This window comes from Neolamprologus brichardi, chromosome 2 (assembly GCF_056152115.1).
Source record: "Neolamprologus brichardi isolate AB-2024 chromosome 2, ASM5615211v1, whole genome shotgun sequence".
Lineage (NCBI taxonomy): Eukaryota > Metazoa > Chordata > Actinopteri > Cichliformes > Cichlidae > Neolamprologus > Neolamprologus brichardi.
Genome location: NC_142105.1, coordinates 22612463 through 22626890, shown reverse-complemented (window position 1 = coordinate 22626890; position 14428 = coordinate 22612463). Strand labels below are relative to the sequence as shown.

General features: G+C 45.4%; 1 protein-coding gene across 3 annotated transcripts in view; it reads left to right on the top strand.

Annotated features, from left to right (window-relative positions):
* unc5a (unc-5 netrin receptor A) overlaps nt 1–14428 on the top strand; it is a 150871-nt gene that overhangs the window by 113329 nt on the left and 23114 nt on the right. For 2 of the 3 annotated variants that reach the window (XM_006781628.3, XM_006781626.3), the window contains 3 exons: nt 5872–6036; nt 11629–11859; nt 12605–12907. In XM_006781628.3, coding sequence (XP_006781691.2) covers nt 5872–6036; nt 11629–11859; nt 12605–12907 — 699 coding nt within the window. The remainder of the gene's footprint in view (nt 1–5871; nt 6037–11628; nt 11860–12604; nt 12908–14428) is intronic. The other variant, XM_006781627.3, reaches the window with a different exon arrangement.

The following is a 14428-nucleotide window of genomic DNA, read 5'->3' as shown; positions in this document are numbered from 1 at the left end:
TCCTGCCTGATAGTGAGCAACACATATTGATCCCTGGTAGCCTGAGATGGAAGTCAAGCTGCTTCATTTGCAGTCCCACATTAGGCTCCTGACAAAGGGAGAGATAGCGAGGGAGAGAGCAAGCTTGGGAAAAAAAAAAAACGAGGTGTAAGGTGTAGGCAGGGATAGAGACAGGTGGAATCAGATACAGTGTAAGGAAGGCAAGAACAAAGCCCGGAGTGAGAGAGAGAGAATGGGGAAAGCTGAAAAAGAAGTAGAGAAAGCCTGACTGTGTGCGCAGGAGCTGGCTGTTTGTCTGCCAACAGATCAGTGTGCGGACCTATAGCTGGGGCACAGCAGCCATGCTGACCACAGGAGAAATCTCCCACGCGCAGTAAATAGCAGGGAGGGAAATACAACACCCCTGGCACTGGCAGCTTTTCCCTGTCTAAAACAGAGGTTATCTTCCTCAGTGAATCAGGGTGTTGTCTTACACATCTAGCATGTAAAGACATCACTAGATGTCAAGCACAACTGTAAGTAACATGGCCTGCCTGAATACGGCGGGAGGAAGACAAAAGGGAAGCAGGGATTCATAGTCAGAGTGAGGACCTGGGTGGATTTGGAATTACTGGAGTTGGAGCAACCAGTAATTGAATTAGAGGGGTGCCCAGGGATGCTTGACATTCCTCTATAGCAAAGCGGGATACTGACCTTCATGAGCTTAAAGAAATTAATGTCAGTCCAAGCTGCTATTGTTAGGCCAACCCACCCACCCCCTTCCTCCCTCCCTCCATCTTCCTCTTGTTCCACAAAGAGAAAGTGTTTCATTTTAACTATTGGGAGTGCTGTGACAAAAATTACATTGTACTCTGTGAAGACAGATTTTGAGGGAGAAAGAACTCAATTTTTTCTCCTTTTGATGGGAGACATTCGAGCACCGCGACCCCGCTCGCACCCCTATCAGCCCTGTTGTTTGGCAACAGATGCTCGTCTCTGCCCCCTTTTGTCACTCGTTACCTGTCTGCCGTGGGGAACATCAGTGAAGCCCCCAGCTGTCTGCTGGGGAGAGGGGTTCCCCCTTCACTCTCTCCCCCCACTCAAGGCCAAGAAGTCCACCGCAGCAAAGCTTGGGGGATGATGAGCTGTTGTTTCCCATCACAAGTGGCACCGACACTCTTGTGTACTCACAGACGTGCCTTTGAAGTTAGTCGAAGGTGAACCGACAGACGGCTCCTGTCGCTTTTGCCACCCAGCACGCACACACAAACAGATTCACTGCCCCTATGTACGCGTTTGTGTGTATACCTCTCTTTAATTAATAAAGAGCATGATTAACACACCTGCCTCAGGAAGGGGCGACAGGACAGAGCAGTCTGGCAGATGCATCACTTGTTACCAGATGAGAACTTTATTCAGTTCATTTTAGGAGAAGGCAACTTGAGAAAAATGAATTACATGGGAAGCTGTGACACATGATGTTATTTATTTAGACGTAGCTGACATTTGGAGTCAGAAGTAGTGGGATTTTTTTTTCGGCCTTAAAAGGCAACGTTTTTTTACTACGCCGGCTTTGTTTTTGAGCTATGACTTAAAATTTTCATGATTTAATGCTGGTCTTGTTTCAAGAGTTCATTAATTATCTAGACAAAGTTGGGGGTTTTTCATCATTAGTTCTCTCTAGTGCATTTAGCTCTCAGCGTTAGGTCTTTGAAATGGTTTATAGAAAAAATATATTGAGTTTTTAGGTGCTTATACTGTGAAAGCCTATTATGAAGTGCAGAGATGGCTTCTTACGTTTGCTTAACTCGTCCTTTAGGGATAAGAGCCGCATGAATATTGGCTGGAAACAAATCAGTTTTAATTTGGAACCGACGGCATGCGAAGGCTTTAATTTGTCTCTGCATCCTCCAGCCGAGCCTTTATGTATTTATTGGTGAAATGCTGATGGCCATGTATTGTTCCACATTCAAAAAGTAGCATGACTCCTTCAGAGTATAGTCGCTGAGGCATATTTCACCCATGGATTATATGGACCTCCGTGGACCGACACAGACGGCCTCTTCAGTAATAAAACCCTCCACGTATCTGTTCACAATGACTCTTGTATCCGAGCTCCCACCTCTCGTCAGGAAAGTGTGAAGCTTGAGAGGCTCATCTGTATTTTTGTCTAAGTCTCCAAAGTGTTTAATGAGAGTTGGCGGAGGCCTGTGTGGCAGATCAGATGGGCTCCATGCTGGGAGAGACACAGGGAGCTGTGGAGGAGGAGGCGGCTGAGGCTAAAGCCTGAGGCTCAGAGCAGAGCATATCAACACTTGAGACAGCGAGTAGCCAAGCTATGCAAAGGCTTATCTCCATTTCGCTTTCCTCTCGCTGCCTCCTTCATTTCCTTTGTCTCCATCCCAGCATATCCCTGCAGAAGTATCCCACATAATTCTGCAGTCCATCCGTCTCCCTCTCATCGACTGCCCTGCGCTGACTTGTGGTCAGAGCCAATAGTCATGGCAAAATGTCAGATCACGCCAACATTTCCAGCAAAGACAAACATTAAACCTGAGCCAACAGCAAATAGTTAAGTCCCCGTTTTTGGAAGCGATTCAGTGATGCCCACCCCGCACGAATGAACTAAACTGTTGCTTGATTTGCGTTTGAACACCAAACAACCTGAAGAGATTTCGAACTCCTGTGAATTATTTAAATATAGCACGGATCCCTCAGGCTTGCCACAGGAGTCGTGAGAATTGAGCGAGATGGAAAATAAACAGACTCGGGGGCTGGCGTATCCGTGCGCATTTCCGTGCACGTACGCGTCGTAGACATCCGAGTTAGCGCCCGTATGTCTGCTGTCTGCACTGCAGGCAAAAGTCTAATTCTACTCCGGGAGTAAACAGTCGTGTTTTTCTTCGTGTTTTATCATTGATTGTTGAGGCGACTCCATATTTTATCCGCGGAATAAATAAAGGCAACGGAAAATAAATGTGGCAGAAAAACACATTATTTCAGTGTGAAAAGATGGTGGCCATCTGGTGACAGCCTTGCATCATTTTTAATCACTTGGTGCCGTTTGGTTTCTTTGTGTTCTTCGGCGTACCCTCTTCATATCTCACTCTGTCGCTTTTTCGTCAGTTTTTGGTGGTTTTGTCAAAATCGGGGGTAAATGTTGCTTTTCTCAGTTATTGATTGCACACTACTCCTAAATAAGCAAGCAAGAAACATCAAATGTTAAGATTTCATTTTTATTACGTTTATCAGAAATACGGGCTCCTGGCGGGCGATTAATCTCCGTTGCGTCACCCACTTCTGTGGCTGGCTATCAAAGCCATCCGTGGCTGTTTTGTGGTAGTTTTTTGCCCGCCACCATCAGCTTGTGAGCACTGGGATTAGTGGTGCTTACACACATGTGTGTTGACAGGACAGTGGAAGCAGAGGCCCGCTGGTCTCGGTGATAGTTGTCTACCTCCTCGGGTTCCCTCAAGGACACAGAAACCGTGGGTGCTTGATGATCTCGGACTGTGTCCATCAGCGGCGATTGTCATTTTTGAACAGCGAAGCTTTAAACAGGCCCTCCCACTGACCTTTAAAAAATGGTTAGATTCCTTTTGCTTCTCCCCTTGGCAACATGTCCAAACGGGCGCTTGCCACTGGGTTATTGTATTACTGTCCCTCCTCGGCGACCTGGCTGACCTGAAACCTGCGGTGCCAGATGATTGAAAATCAGCTGCGGTGCCTTTTGCAGGAGTGCTAACAATCTCTTTCTGGGGATTTGATAAGGAAAACTGTCTCTGTGGACAACCATTTTCTTATGTGGATTCTGAGAAGAAACAAAGTATGAGGTGTGGCTCTAATTTTAGTGTTAAATCTTGACTTTGTTGTTGTTTCTCGTTGCATTGTTCTAGGAGAAAATCTTTCGCCTTTCTTGAAACAGGAGCCGTGCGCAGAGTCGGCGTTCAGAGCCAGGCCATCAAGGACTGTTTACGCATCTTCATTTTTCTTTGATTTGCCTTAGCCTTGGGCCGCAGTGCTTCTGTCTCATCCACATTCTCACTTTGTTGCCACGCCAATCCTCTTGTTTGAAAATGTCATTTGCATGGCGATTAGTCTTGCTTTTGTGGTGGGGATAAGAGAAGTAGAATTCCATCACCTCATCAGGGCAGATGTTGATCTCATCCCTTTATTTCACCGTGGTGTGGATAAACTGAGGGGCGACATAATATATTCATTAGGATGTAATTCGCTATTCAATCATTCTCATTCCCAGCCTGGATAATCAGCCCACTGGCCCACGGATGGGTCCACTCAATGCCAAACAAGGACAATTATCTGATTGGTTCTGCGCTCTCTGCCAAATGGATCTGACTGCAAAAAAAAAGGACCCAAGCTGTGTCAGCATCCTACCACACGCATATGCTCTTGCACAAAAATAGTCTCGCATTCTCTGGTTGTCATTTCCGGACACGCACTCGGACCGACACATAGACTTGTGTGGGAGCAGGGTTTAATTCACCCTGTGCGCTCGCGGTGGTTTTCAATCTCATTTCTCCAATTGGGGATTTGCTTGCGAAGCAAATAAAATCATTCGTTGATACAGTTATGCAATAACAGGTACCCTCGCCCTCCGTAACATCTCACTTATGTTTTATTAACCAAAGCTTCATGACCTGCAGTGGGTCAGAGCTGCTTTCTGCAGGTCATGCCCCCTGCACTCTTTATTGCTAGGATTAATGAGCACTAAGGTTTCCTTGCCCTTAGGTCAGCCAGGGGAAGGGTTGCTGCTGTCATAGAGGTGTGCATTTACTGCGTGTGTGTGTGTTCAGGTAATTCTCGTCTGGTCCCCTTCACCCTTACATTTGGGAGAGAGAGAAAGAGTGAGACAGTGCTGTTTTTTTTCCTTTTTTTCCCCCATGAGAGCTCATTATTGCTCTTTTTCCCATTAGCCCTATAGTAACCTTCCCCAGACCTGGCGCTGTGTCACTCTCAATATTACTCCCGGCCACCGCCCGCACCAGCCGCAATGCCAAATTACCCCCACCTTTGCAAAATGGCCTTCCTCTCTGTATGTGGTAAAGCTGCTGATATTTCTTACAGCCAAGCGTGCTCCGAACTATTACAGGCCCATTTCCATTGTGCTCATTGTGGGCTGTTTGAAGTTATGGTCAGGCTGCAGGTGTAATGTACTTTCTCTTCTTTTCAGAGTAATACCACATGTATTTTGTCATGCATTCGGATGCACTTCAGGCAACACCGCAGGCGCTATATTAGCATCTTGACAAAGAAATCAAACAAGGGTGAGATGGTTCCTTCTCTCAAATGTTATATTATGTTGTGCTGGGTGTATGAGAAATCTGAAACTTATATTCTTGCGTATGTATGGACCGCTTGCTCGGAGGTTACTTTTTTTCCCCTTGGTTTGTTGGCAGCTTGGTTTACCAGGCCGCACTTGCACCAGTGGGGTTAAACTTAGTTGCATCTGATTTCCATACTGAAAATAAACAAAGAAAACAGAATAGAGACAATATGGCTCTCCTCAGCTGCTCAAACGCTTCGGTTTCTCTGTGCAGCTGCTGGATTTGAGTGTGTGCAAGTGGATTTGCATGTCTTTAAAAGGTTTTCATTACCAGGTTTCCATTTTAGGTTTACACAGGATGGCAACAGTGTTGAACCACTTGTTCTCGTCTCGCACGCAAATACCCAGATAGTTTGGCGCCACCGTTTCCACCAGTTCACGTTGTTGCTGAAAAAAGGGGAGTTATGGCCCGGTTTATTGATGTTTTCCAATCAATAGTTAACCACTGCGAGCTGAAATAAATTGTTTGAAGAGAATTCGTTTGAGTTTTAGCTGCTGTGCATGTGTTTCACCACTGTTATTTTTATTTTTTATATTGTTTTTTCTAGTGGACGGAGGCTGGAGCGAGTGGAGCAAGTGGTCAGCGTGTGGCGCAGACTGTTCGATGTGGAGGAGCAGAGAGTGCACCCAGCCCTCACCTGGCACAGGGGGCAAAGACTGCCAGGGGCTTGATCTCCAGTCTCTCAACTGTACCAGCGAGCAGTGTCCACAGAGTGAGTGCACCACCACCCACGCACCACAAGCTAAACTCTCACTCTTCAACTCAGTGAAACAATACAAAACATCTACTTTAGATATGGTTTTTTTAGCCAGTTTCTGGCACAAGGATCAGTAGATGGTTGTTTTGTTATGTATTTGTGTGTTAAAACTGAGCTGATGAGTAGCAAATGAACATTTTAAAAACCAATAAATGCACTCAAAACAGCATCTGAGCGCTTTTGCTAGATTATACACTGTTAATTTTAAAAAAAGAAGCATGCCACTCAAGGCTGAAGTGGAAAAATTTATTCAAAGATAAATATTAAACAGGGTTCCGTCTCACAACCTCATCAGCTATAACAAGTAGATCACAAACAATACAAAGAGAACAAGTGTACAACATTAGCATCAATTAGCCCCTCAAGTAAATGCTAGATGGGGATAGGAGGGAAAGGCTTTTTACTTGATCTTTTAAAAAACATTTTCCATTTTGGGGGGGAAAAAAAGGATCCTCTTCCTCTTCCTTTTATCCGATCAAACGCTTGAAGCCTCCTTTTTGTCATAGATGTTGAGTTCATCTTACAAAGGGTTTGTGAAGGAAAGGTGTCCATCTCATTAAACACTCGTACAGACAAAAGATTAATCTGCAGCCCACTGCTGGCTCATCCCCACCTGTGTGACCTTTTCAGATGATCATTTCTAATTATCATTGGGTAATGTACCTTCTTTCCTACCTTGCATATTGGTGCCGTGTTGCTCTATGACCTGTTAATAAAACCAGGAATAAAAGCATCTCTCCTCTGATTACAACACAACCTATCAATTACACTGGTGCATTTAAAATTGTGATTAATCTCATATTGTGCGTATATTAAAACGTAGGGGAATGCATGTGCACTTTTCTGTTTAATTCAAGCCAGATTATACTGTGGTGCCACTCCCCTGCGTGTCATTAATAGGGCATGTGCATACTGTCAGGATGAGAAAGGGCAAGGCTCATATGGCCGGAGACGGCAGCTGAGTGGAAAAGTGACACCATGGGGTCCTCTGCAGAACAGATGGACATGAAGGGAGAGCTCTGTCACTTCCTACAGATATCAAAGACAGAAAGATACTGCATGTTGCCCACAATGAGTCTCTGGGTGGCGTCTCATAGAGAAAATGTTATAAATAGTGTGCTCTCTGGCTGATCTGCATGGTAAACACTGGGTTTTAATGGGGATTCAGTTGACATGGGCCACTGAATTAATAAACTGAATTATGTATTTTGCCGTGATTGATGTGATCAAATAGACCGATGCTTGGCTGGCGAGGATTGTTTGGAATTGCATGCGAATGCTGCATTGTGTGCTGCATGTGTTAGTGCAACGCAAGCAAGTGCACGTATGTGCGAGTGTCCACCGATAGCCGGGTTTGGCTGGTGCAGTGAACCAGGGAGTTCAGTCAGCCCATCATCAAAGGTCAGCAGCTCCTCCCAAGAGAAGCAAGATATATACACAAAGATGCCAGTCATTGTTCTTCACACACACACACACACACACACACACACACACACACACACACACACAGTCGAGCAAACGCACACACAGAGTCACTCAGTATTTACACTGACAGAGCAGAGCGGAGCGCCGGCCTCTGAAGAATGCCTGTCCCAATCTGTTCCCAGCAGATGCGTTTCCATAGACAATTGCTGTGTGAAGTATTATAATAAGCAAAATAGCAAGATGGTTTTGGCTTGTCAGCAACTCCCATACTTCAACCATGTCTGCAGGCTATTAGCTGAGATGGAAAACTCCCCCTCCTTGAAACAAAAGGCACCCTGCTCTCCCAGCGCAATCTAACACAACAACTGCACGGTGAACCACAGTCACTCTGCAACAAAAGCCGTCGTCCGTCTGAGGACCTCACAGACACGTCTAATCTCCCTCATTAAGCCAGAAATGAAACGCGTTCGATGAGGTTATTGTTTTTAGATGTCGCGTACATGAGAATAAATGTGCAACACAAAGCTGGAAAAGCAATCTGACCCAGGAAGGATCATTTTCATAAAGCAAACAAGTGAAGCCCAAACATATACTCTATGCAAAATCTACGCAGGGGGAATAATAAATATGCGGGCAGCATGGCAGAACCAAAATGGGAGACAGGTGTTAGAGGGCAGAGAAAGGATAGTAGGGGGAAAATAATGGTGCTCGTTTTCTCAGGCGTAGGGAATTAGGACAACATAAAAACAATTATTCGGCTTAATGTGTGTAATGAAGGTAATGAACTTAATTTGCAGCAGCATCCCATTTTGGGATGTGTCACAAATTATTGAGCAAAACACATCAAACTGTTAATTTATCTTCAGCCTGTTCTTGTTTTTTGTTTTTTTTTGTATTTATTTTTTTTATTTCAGAGCTAATTTGGCGGCGCGGAGGCTGAGATTTTCCGTCACCGCTTTGTTTGTCAGAGCGGGGTCACGGTGCTTTGTGAAAAATGGCCGGACATTTATTTTGAGCCATATTTCACCGGAGCCTGCTGAGGGATGGGACGACTGTATTGTGGAGATAGTAATAGTCACGTTCGCGTTGAGAGTTTTAGTAGCCATATTTCCCTGACCTTAAGAACTCCTGTGTTATTCATCTTCGGGCGAGTGACTAGGATTGGCCATGGGATGAAATATATTCTCAGGTGTCCTGATAAATGCCCGGGGAAGAGGCGCAGAAGGCTCCAAAACTCTTATTTATCAATGCAGGAGAGAGGGGGGGGGGGGAAAGCAGGCAGAGAGAGTGGAGGACTATCAGGTGCAGTCATTGTGCTGACTGTCAATACAGCCAGAGTCCAAACTTCAACAGGAGCCAGATACACCGCCTTAGAGGAGATGAATTATACCGGCCCATCTCGAGTCAGAAACTGATCCCCTACCAGCCAGCCCCGGAGCGAGTCTGAGGAGCTGAAGCGAAAGCTCGTGGAGACGGGCGCAAAGAGAGATTGGCCTGAGGTCAACTCTGAAAAAAGCTCATCTCATCCACAGATTATCCTCAGGCGGGTGTCACTCATGACGAGAGGTCACACACAAAGAGAATCAAAAGTTTTTGCCAGCAATTAAGTCGAGTGGAAATGAAAGATGGAATGACTGATGGCGGAGAGGAAGAGAGGTAAATTGGTGTGGAGTGCGATTGGAAAGAGAGAGTGTGAGAGAGGGGGCATGTTAGAGAGGGACTAAAGTAAAGCCCATCCAATTATAAAACCTGATTAGCTATGTCAATTAAACTGTGATGGATGTCCTTTCAATTATTGGCTGGCATCATGAAAATCAATGAGTGGGGCCAGGAGGAGCTGAGAGCAGTTGTTGGTCAGGGTTGTTGTGAGCATCGGGATCGTTTCGCTAGGACACCTGGCGGGTCAGATAAAACTTCACTCAGCGATGCTCCGATAAGCCACTAGAGATTACAGCCAGAATAGAGAGAAAGGAAAGAAGGAAGAGCTGTTTGATTGACTGGCTGGCTTTATTGTCTGGGCGCGAGGATGCTGGGAAAAGGGAAGAGTCGAGATACTGGATCTTTGCATCTGAGGTTAGCCAGTTGTCTTTGGTGTGCCCTTAGCAAGTAAACAGCAACCGGCCAATCCAAGGCTATGTTTATCCAATCAGCAGAAACCAGCTGGCTCGTCTCCTTACTGACGGGTGTTGCTTTGTCTTTAGTCAAACTACACATCTCCCAGCGGACTGCAGCACAAGAAGTTCAAATATCACGGCATCATCTGGCCTTTGGCTCGCCAAGACAATTGGATTTGGGAACTCTAATGAGAAGTTCAGCCAGAGTCTCTCTCACCCTTTTGTTCTTTCTTTCTTTTTTCTTTTTTTGGAGCTCATTGTGAAAGGGAGGGAAAGTTTAGCCAGGCTTCCTGCAGTTAAGCACCTCGGTGCTTCTCTAGGGAGAGCGAGGCAAAGGCAGGTAAATGGACAAGAGGAGAGGTGGAGGAAGGTTGAATGCATCAGATAAGAGTCCTCATGCTTTAGGTGTGTTATGTGCAGGTGTGCTACGTAGCATCACGAACAAAACACACAGTCTTGTGTTTATCTTCAGCCAGTCATTCGCGATCGATTACATGTCAAGAGATCTCTGGCATTACGAAGAGCTGCCATAGAGGTTGGCTGCATATAATCCGCTACTTAAAGTATCAGATTGTACTGAGATAATCACCCATGAAATAGATTCTGGCATTTCTCTTAAACACTTGGGTATGTCAGGCAGCTTTGTCCAAAGATGGATTTTTCAAGGCAAAAGGAGAGGCAAGGACAAATTGATGTAAAGAGATGAATAGAAATGAGAGCTGCAGACAGAAAGGGAGCTTATTTTTTTCTCCCTTTCTCTCTCTCGTCAACTTTTAGCGCTCCGCTAATTCAATTGTGGCGTTTTCGTGTCACAGATTTACAAACACCAATTAAAACTTGTCAAATCTGCGTTTCTAAGGTTGAGCGCGGCTCCTGTCATGCAGTAGGATTACACAGTGGTGACAGCCTGGAGATATTTATCAAAAGATGACAAACCTAATGGTAATCAAGTTGATTTTGACACAAACCTTTTGGACGTGTTACTGCTGCTCATTGCTGAAATGCAAATCCCACATGCTGTCAGTCGCAGGCACACGCTGTCTTCGCTTTAGTCTTCTTTAATTCTGCGTTTTCTTTCTTGTACACTTGCTCCCCTCGCGCTCCCTGCTCCTGTTCTCCTCCTTTTGTTGTCAACTCACCACATGCCAGCCTGCAGTGCTTTAACCTTTGCTGTTGTTCTCCATCCCTCAAAGCTGCGCTGTTCAGCGCGTCCCCTCCTTGACTGTGTTCAGTTGACAGCGCTACGCCCCCGTGGCTCACCAGCACAATGGCCCTCCACAAAGGCCCCAGGAGCATCCTCCACCTCCACCACCAAATTCCCCCAGCCCCGGGAGACAGCCGTGGCAAATCCCATTCTGCTGCAAAACACATACTCGCACACAAACACACACACACACACACACACACACGAGTGCATAGACAGAAACGAGCAGACACATTGATGTTTGTCTCAGCTTGGCTGTCAGCTTCATACTGTACTTTTGGGAGAAAGACACTCCTGTGCTTTTGTGAGACAGGCAGTCAATACGAGGAGTTAGAATTTCATAAGCAAATGCTTCATTTTTCCCCTCTCTGTTTCTCTTGGGGGTGTTGTGTGCTTAGAGAAAGAGAGGTAAAAGAACATGCTGGCCTAAGATATATTTATCCGGTGCAGAAATGAAGAAATGTGACAGTGAAACAGTGAAAACCTGCTTCAGAAACTGCTTTTTCCTGTTTAGCCTTTTTTCCCACAGCTTGACATCGAGACCTCAGAGTTTTAGAAATTCTGGCCTGCAGTATTTGATAATGTTGGCTCCCTTAACTTTTTATGAAGGCGTCAAGCAACATTAGGTGGCAGCGAAGGAATGCTTCATGCCATTAAACAGGTCCTCGAGTGAGACCTTTGCACAGAACATGTTGCAGCAGCTCAAAATGACATTAACACTGAACACCAGAGGGCATCCTCCAGTCTTGATTAGTAATTTTTCCTCCTCTTCTTTCTTTCCTCTTTTTGTCCTCCCTTTTGCAGCCGTGAGTGGAGCTGAGGATGTGGCGCTCTACGTGGGCATGGTGGCCGTGGCCTTGTGTCTGACCCTGCTGCTCATTGTGGTCGTCCTGGTCTACAGGCGCAAGAAGGAAGGCCTGGATGCCGACGTGGCCGACTCCTCCATCCTCACCACTGGCTTCCAGCCCATGGGCATCAAGCCCAGCAAGCCAGGTGTGTGGGCGCCGCGGTCACGCAGGGCTCCCCCCCACAGCAGTAGGACACTGTTCTTTGTTCCGCTTTCGTCTGTCCGTCTTCGCCACAGTGACTGTGCCGCACTCATCTACATGTACCACCGGTGCTGTTTGTTTGTGGTTGTGGAGGTGGCGCGAATGTGTTTGCAGTGGATTGTGGTCTAAGCGAGATTTATTATGTTGCGTGTGTGTGTGGTGCACGAGCTGTTTATTTGCCTGCCTGACACATTATGTTTCGCCAGCACCTTATTGTCAGGAAATGTACCCACTCTGTTTACTGCCTGTGTGGAGCCTCAGAGGTTTAACAGCGAGTAATAGAAATACAACTGTCTGAGTTGGATGGAGATGGGGGACTGGGTTGCTGTGTCTGTGATTCAGTGTGAGAGGGGGAAAAAAAGCCTTTATATATTCTGGATGCTAAGCTGCATCTGAGTTCTGTTTGGAATTGATTGTGTGGTTGCTAAAGAGACAGACAGTGATAGAGAAACAGAGAGCGAGAGAGAGAGAGGATGGGAATTGACTGGAATTTGTGTTTGTGTATTGTCGAGAGTGTGCGCGCGCGTGCGAGTGCTTTTGTTTTCTGCGCCATGTGTCTTCTTTTCTGTGTTTGTTTCAGTTTTCTGTGCTGCTCGCAACAGCTTTAGAGAGTGCGAGGTCTGTCTCTGTGATGTAGGGACCCCTTTCCTCCACTCCCCTCCCCAGCCTTCCTCCCACCACTCTTTGAGATTCACACGTTTGCTTTTGTCTTTTTTTTATCATCTAAACAGAGAACTCCCATTTACTCACCATCCAGCCTGATCTAACCACCACCACCACCAGTTATCAAGGCACCCTGCGCTCTCGCCACGATGCCACCGGGAAGTTTTCGATGACCAACGGGCCTCTGCTGGACCCGCTTCCCAACGGCTCGCACACCTTGCACAACGGCAAGCTCAACTCTGACGCTGCTGCCGAGTTTGTAAGCAGGCTCTCCACCCAGAGCTACTTTAAAACGCTGCCCCGCGATGTGGCCAACACCTCCTATGGGACCTTCAACTTCCTAGGCGGCAGGCTGACTATCCCCAACACAGGTAGGTTCTTCATTAAGGTCTATTTAGGTTTCATTCTGACTCTCACTCTGTTCAGATCAATTGGTTTGGCTTAAAAAAAACCAAAAAACTTCCACTTAAGCTTTTGTTCACGTATTGTAATCACCTGTAAACAAAAAAGCTCACTGTTGCTACATGTCTGTTATTGTTGCAAACAGAAAGTCATATTTATTGGCCATTTATTGGAGGCTTTGGTTGGTGTCATATTGCATCATAATGCTCCCTTTTCTGAGACCAAATAACACCAGTGCAGTACATTACTGGGCCTTGATGTGTGTTTTCAGAAGAAATAATAAGGTTAACATCAGGAGGAGGTATTTACTACCCGGGGCAAGTAGTGTGGGGTTACCAAACAGTTTTGGGTGCTTTCTACCCACCTGAGGCTCTGCTGCTAACTAGGGTGGTCCCCCTGAGAACCTCGTGCCCTTAGGGGATCTTTTTCTGTTTGCTTTCCAACCACCTAACATGATGTATTATCCTGACTAACAAATCCTTTGTGCCCACATTACCAGCGCGTTCAGGTCTGTGGCTAATGGTTTTCAGTAAACCATAGCCACACTGCAGCCAATTTGACATAAAATGGCAGGGAAACACAGGTGTTACTAATCACATTAATAAAGGCTTTGTGCCTGAATAAAACAGAACCTCTGTTAATGGCATTAGTATGTGTGTTTCGCCAACATTTTATGGAAAAAAGCTGCTGTGAAATAGGCCTATTTGGATCCGCTTTGGTTGTTGTGGCCTTTTGCTTTCTTGTAATCCTATTCCAGCCTCTCTGCATTTTCTCTCTACATTGCTGCACTGTTTGTTTGGATGCCCTAGGTAGCTGAGAGGAAATGCTAGGGAAGATTTTTTTATATTTTGCTTTGCTGAGTCAAAATTCCATTATATTTCCTCTGCTGCATATAGAGGCTTAAAGCCTGGACCATTTTCCCTGTTTGTATCATTTTTAAAGCTATCTGTTGTTTACACAGCTAACATCAAAGTTCTACTATAATTTCTATGCTGGTTTATTTATATAGATAGATAGATATATAAATATTATGTATACATTTCCAAATTGCTGTGCCACTCACCGCATGAGGGGCATATAAGGCATAGACCAATAAATGTACATTTGAGTCACTCAAAGGTTCCCTTTATGTGCTTGTGAGAACTTGGCTAAAGTAGGAGCTAAAAGGACACAAATGGTGGACCCTGAGAACTTTGATACTTTCTTATTCCTGAAGTGTAAAAGTGCAAAAAAAAATGGCGAATTACATCAAAATCAATGAAAGTTATGACAAGAAAAAAAAAGAGTGCAAAAAGTAACATTGAAGAATTTAAAATGCATGCAAGCTGCAAGTTCTACAGACATGCAGCTTGCATTTTATTTGAAGGTTGCTCTAGAAATTGATCTTCACCTCAGTTCAGTGTTATTTATATAGCACCAAATCACAACAGCAGTCATCTCAAGGCAATTTATACTGTAAGGTGACGACACTACAGTAATACAGAGAAAAC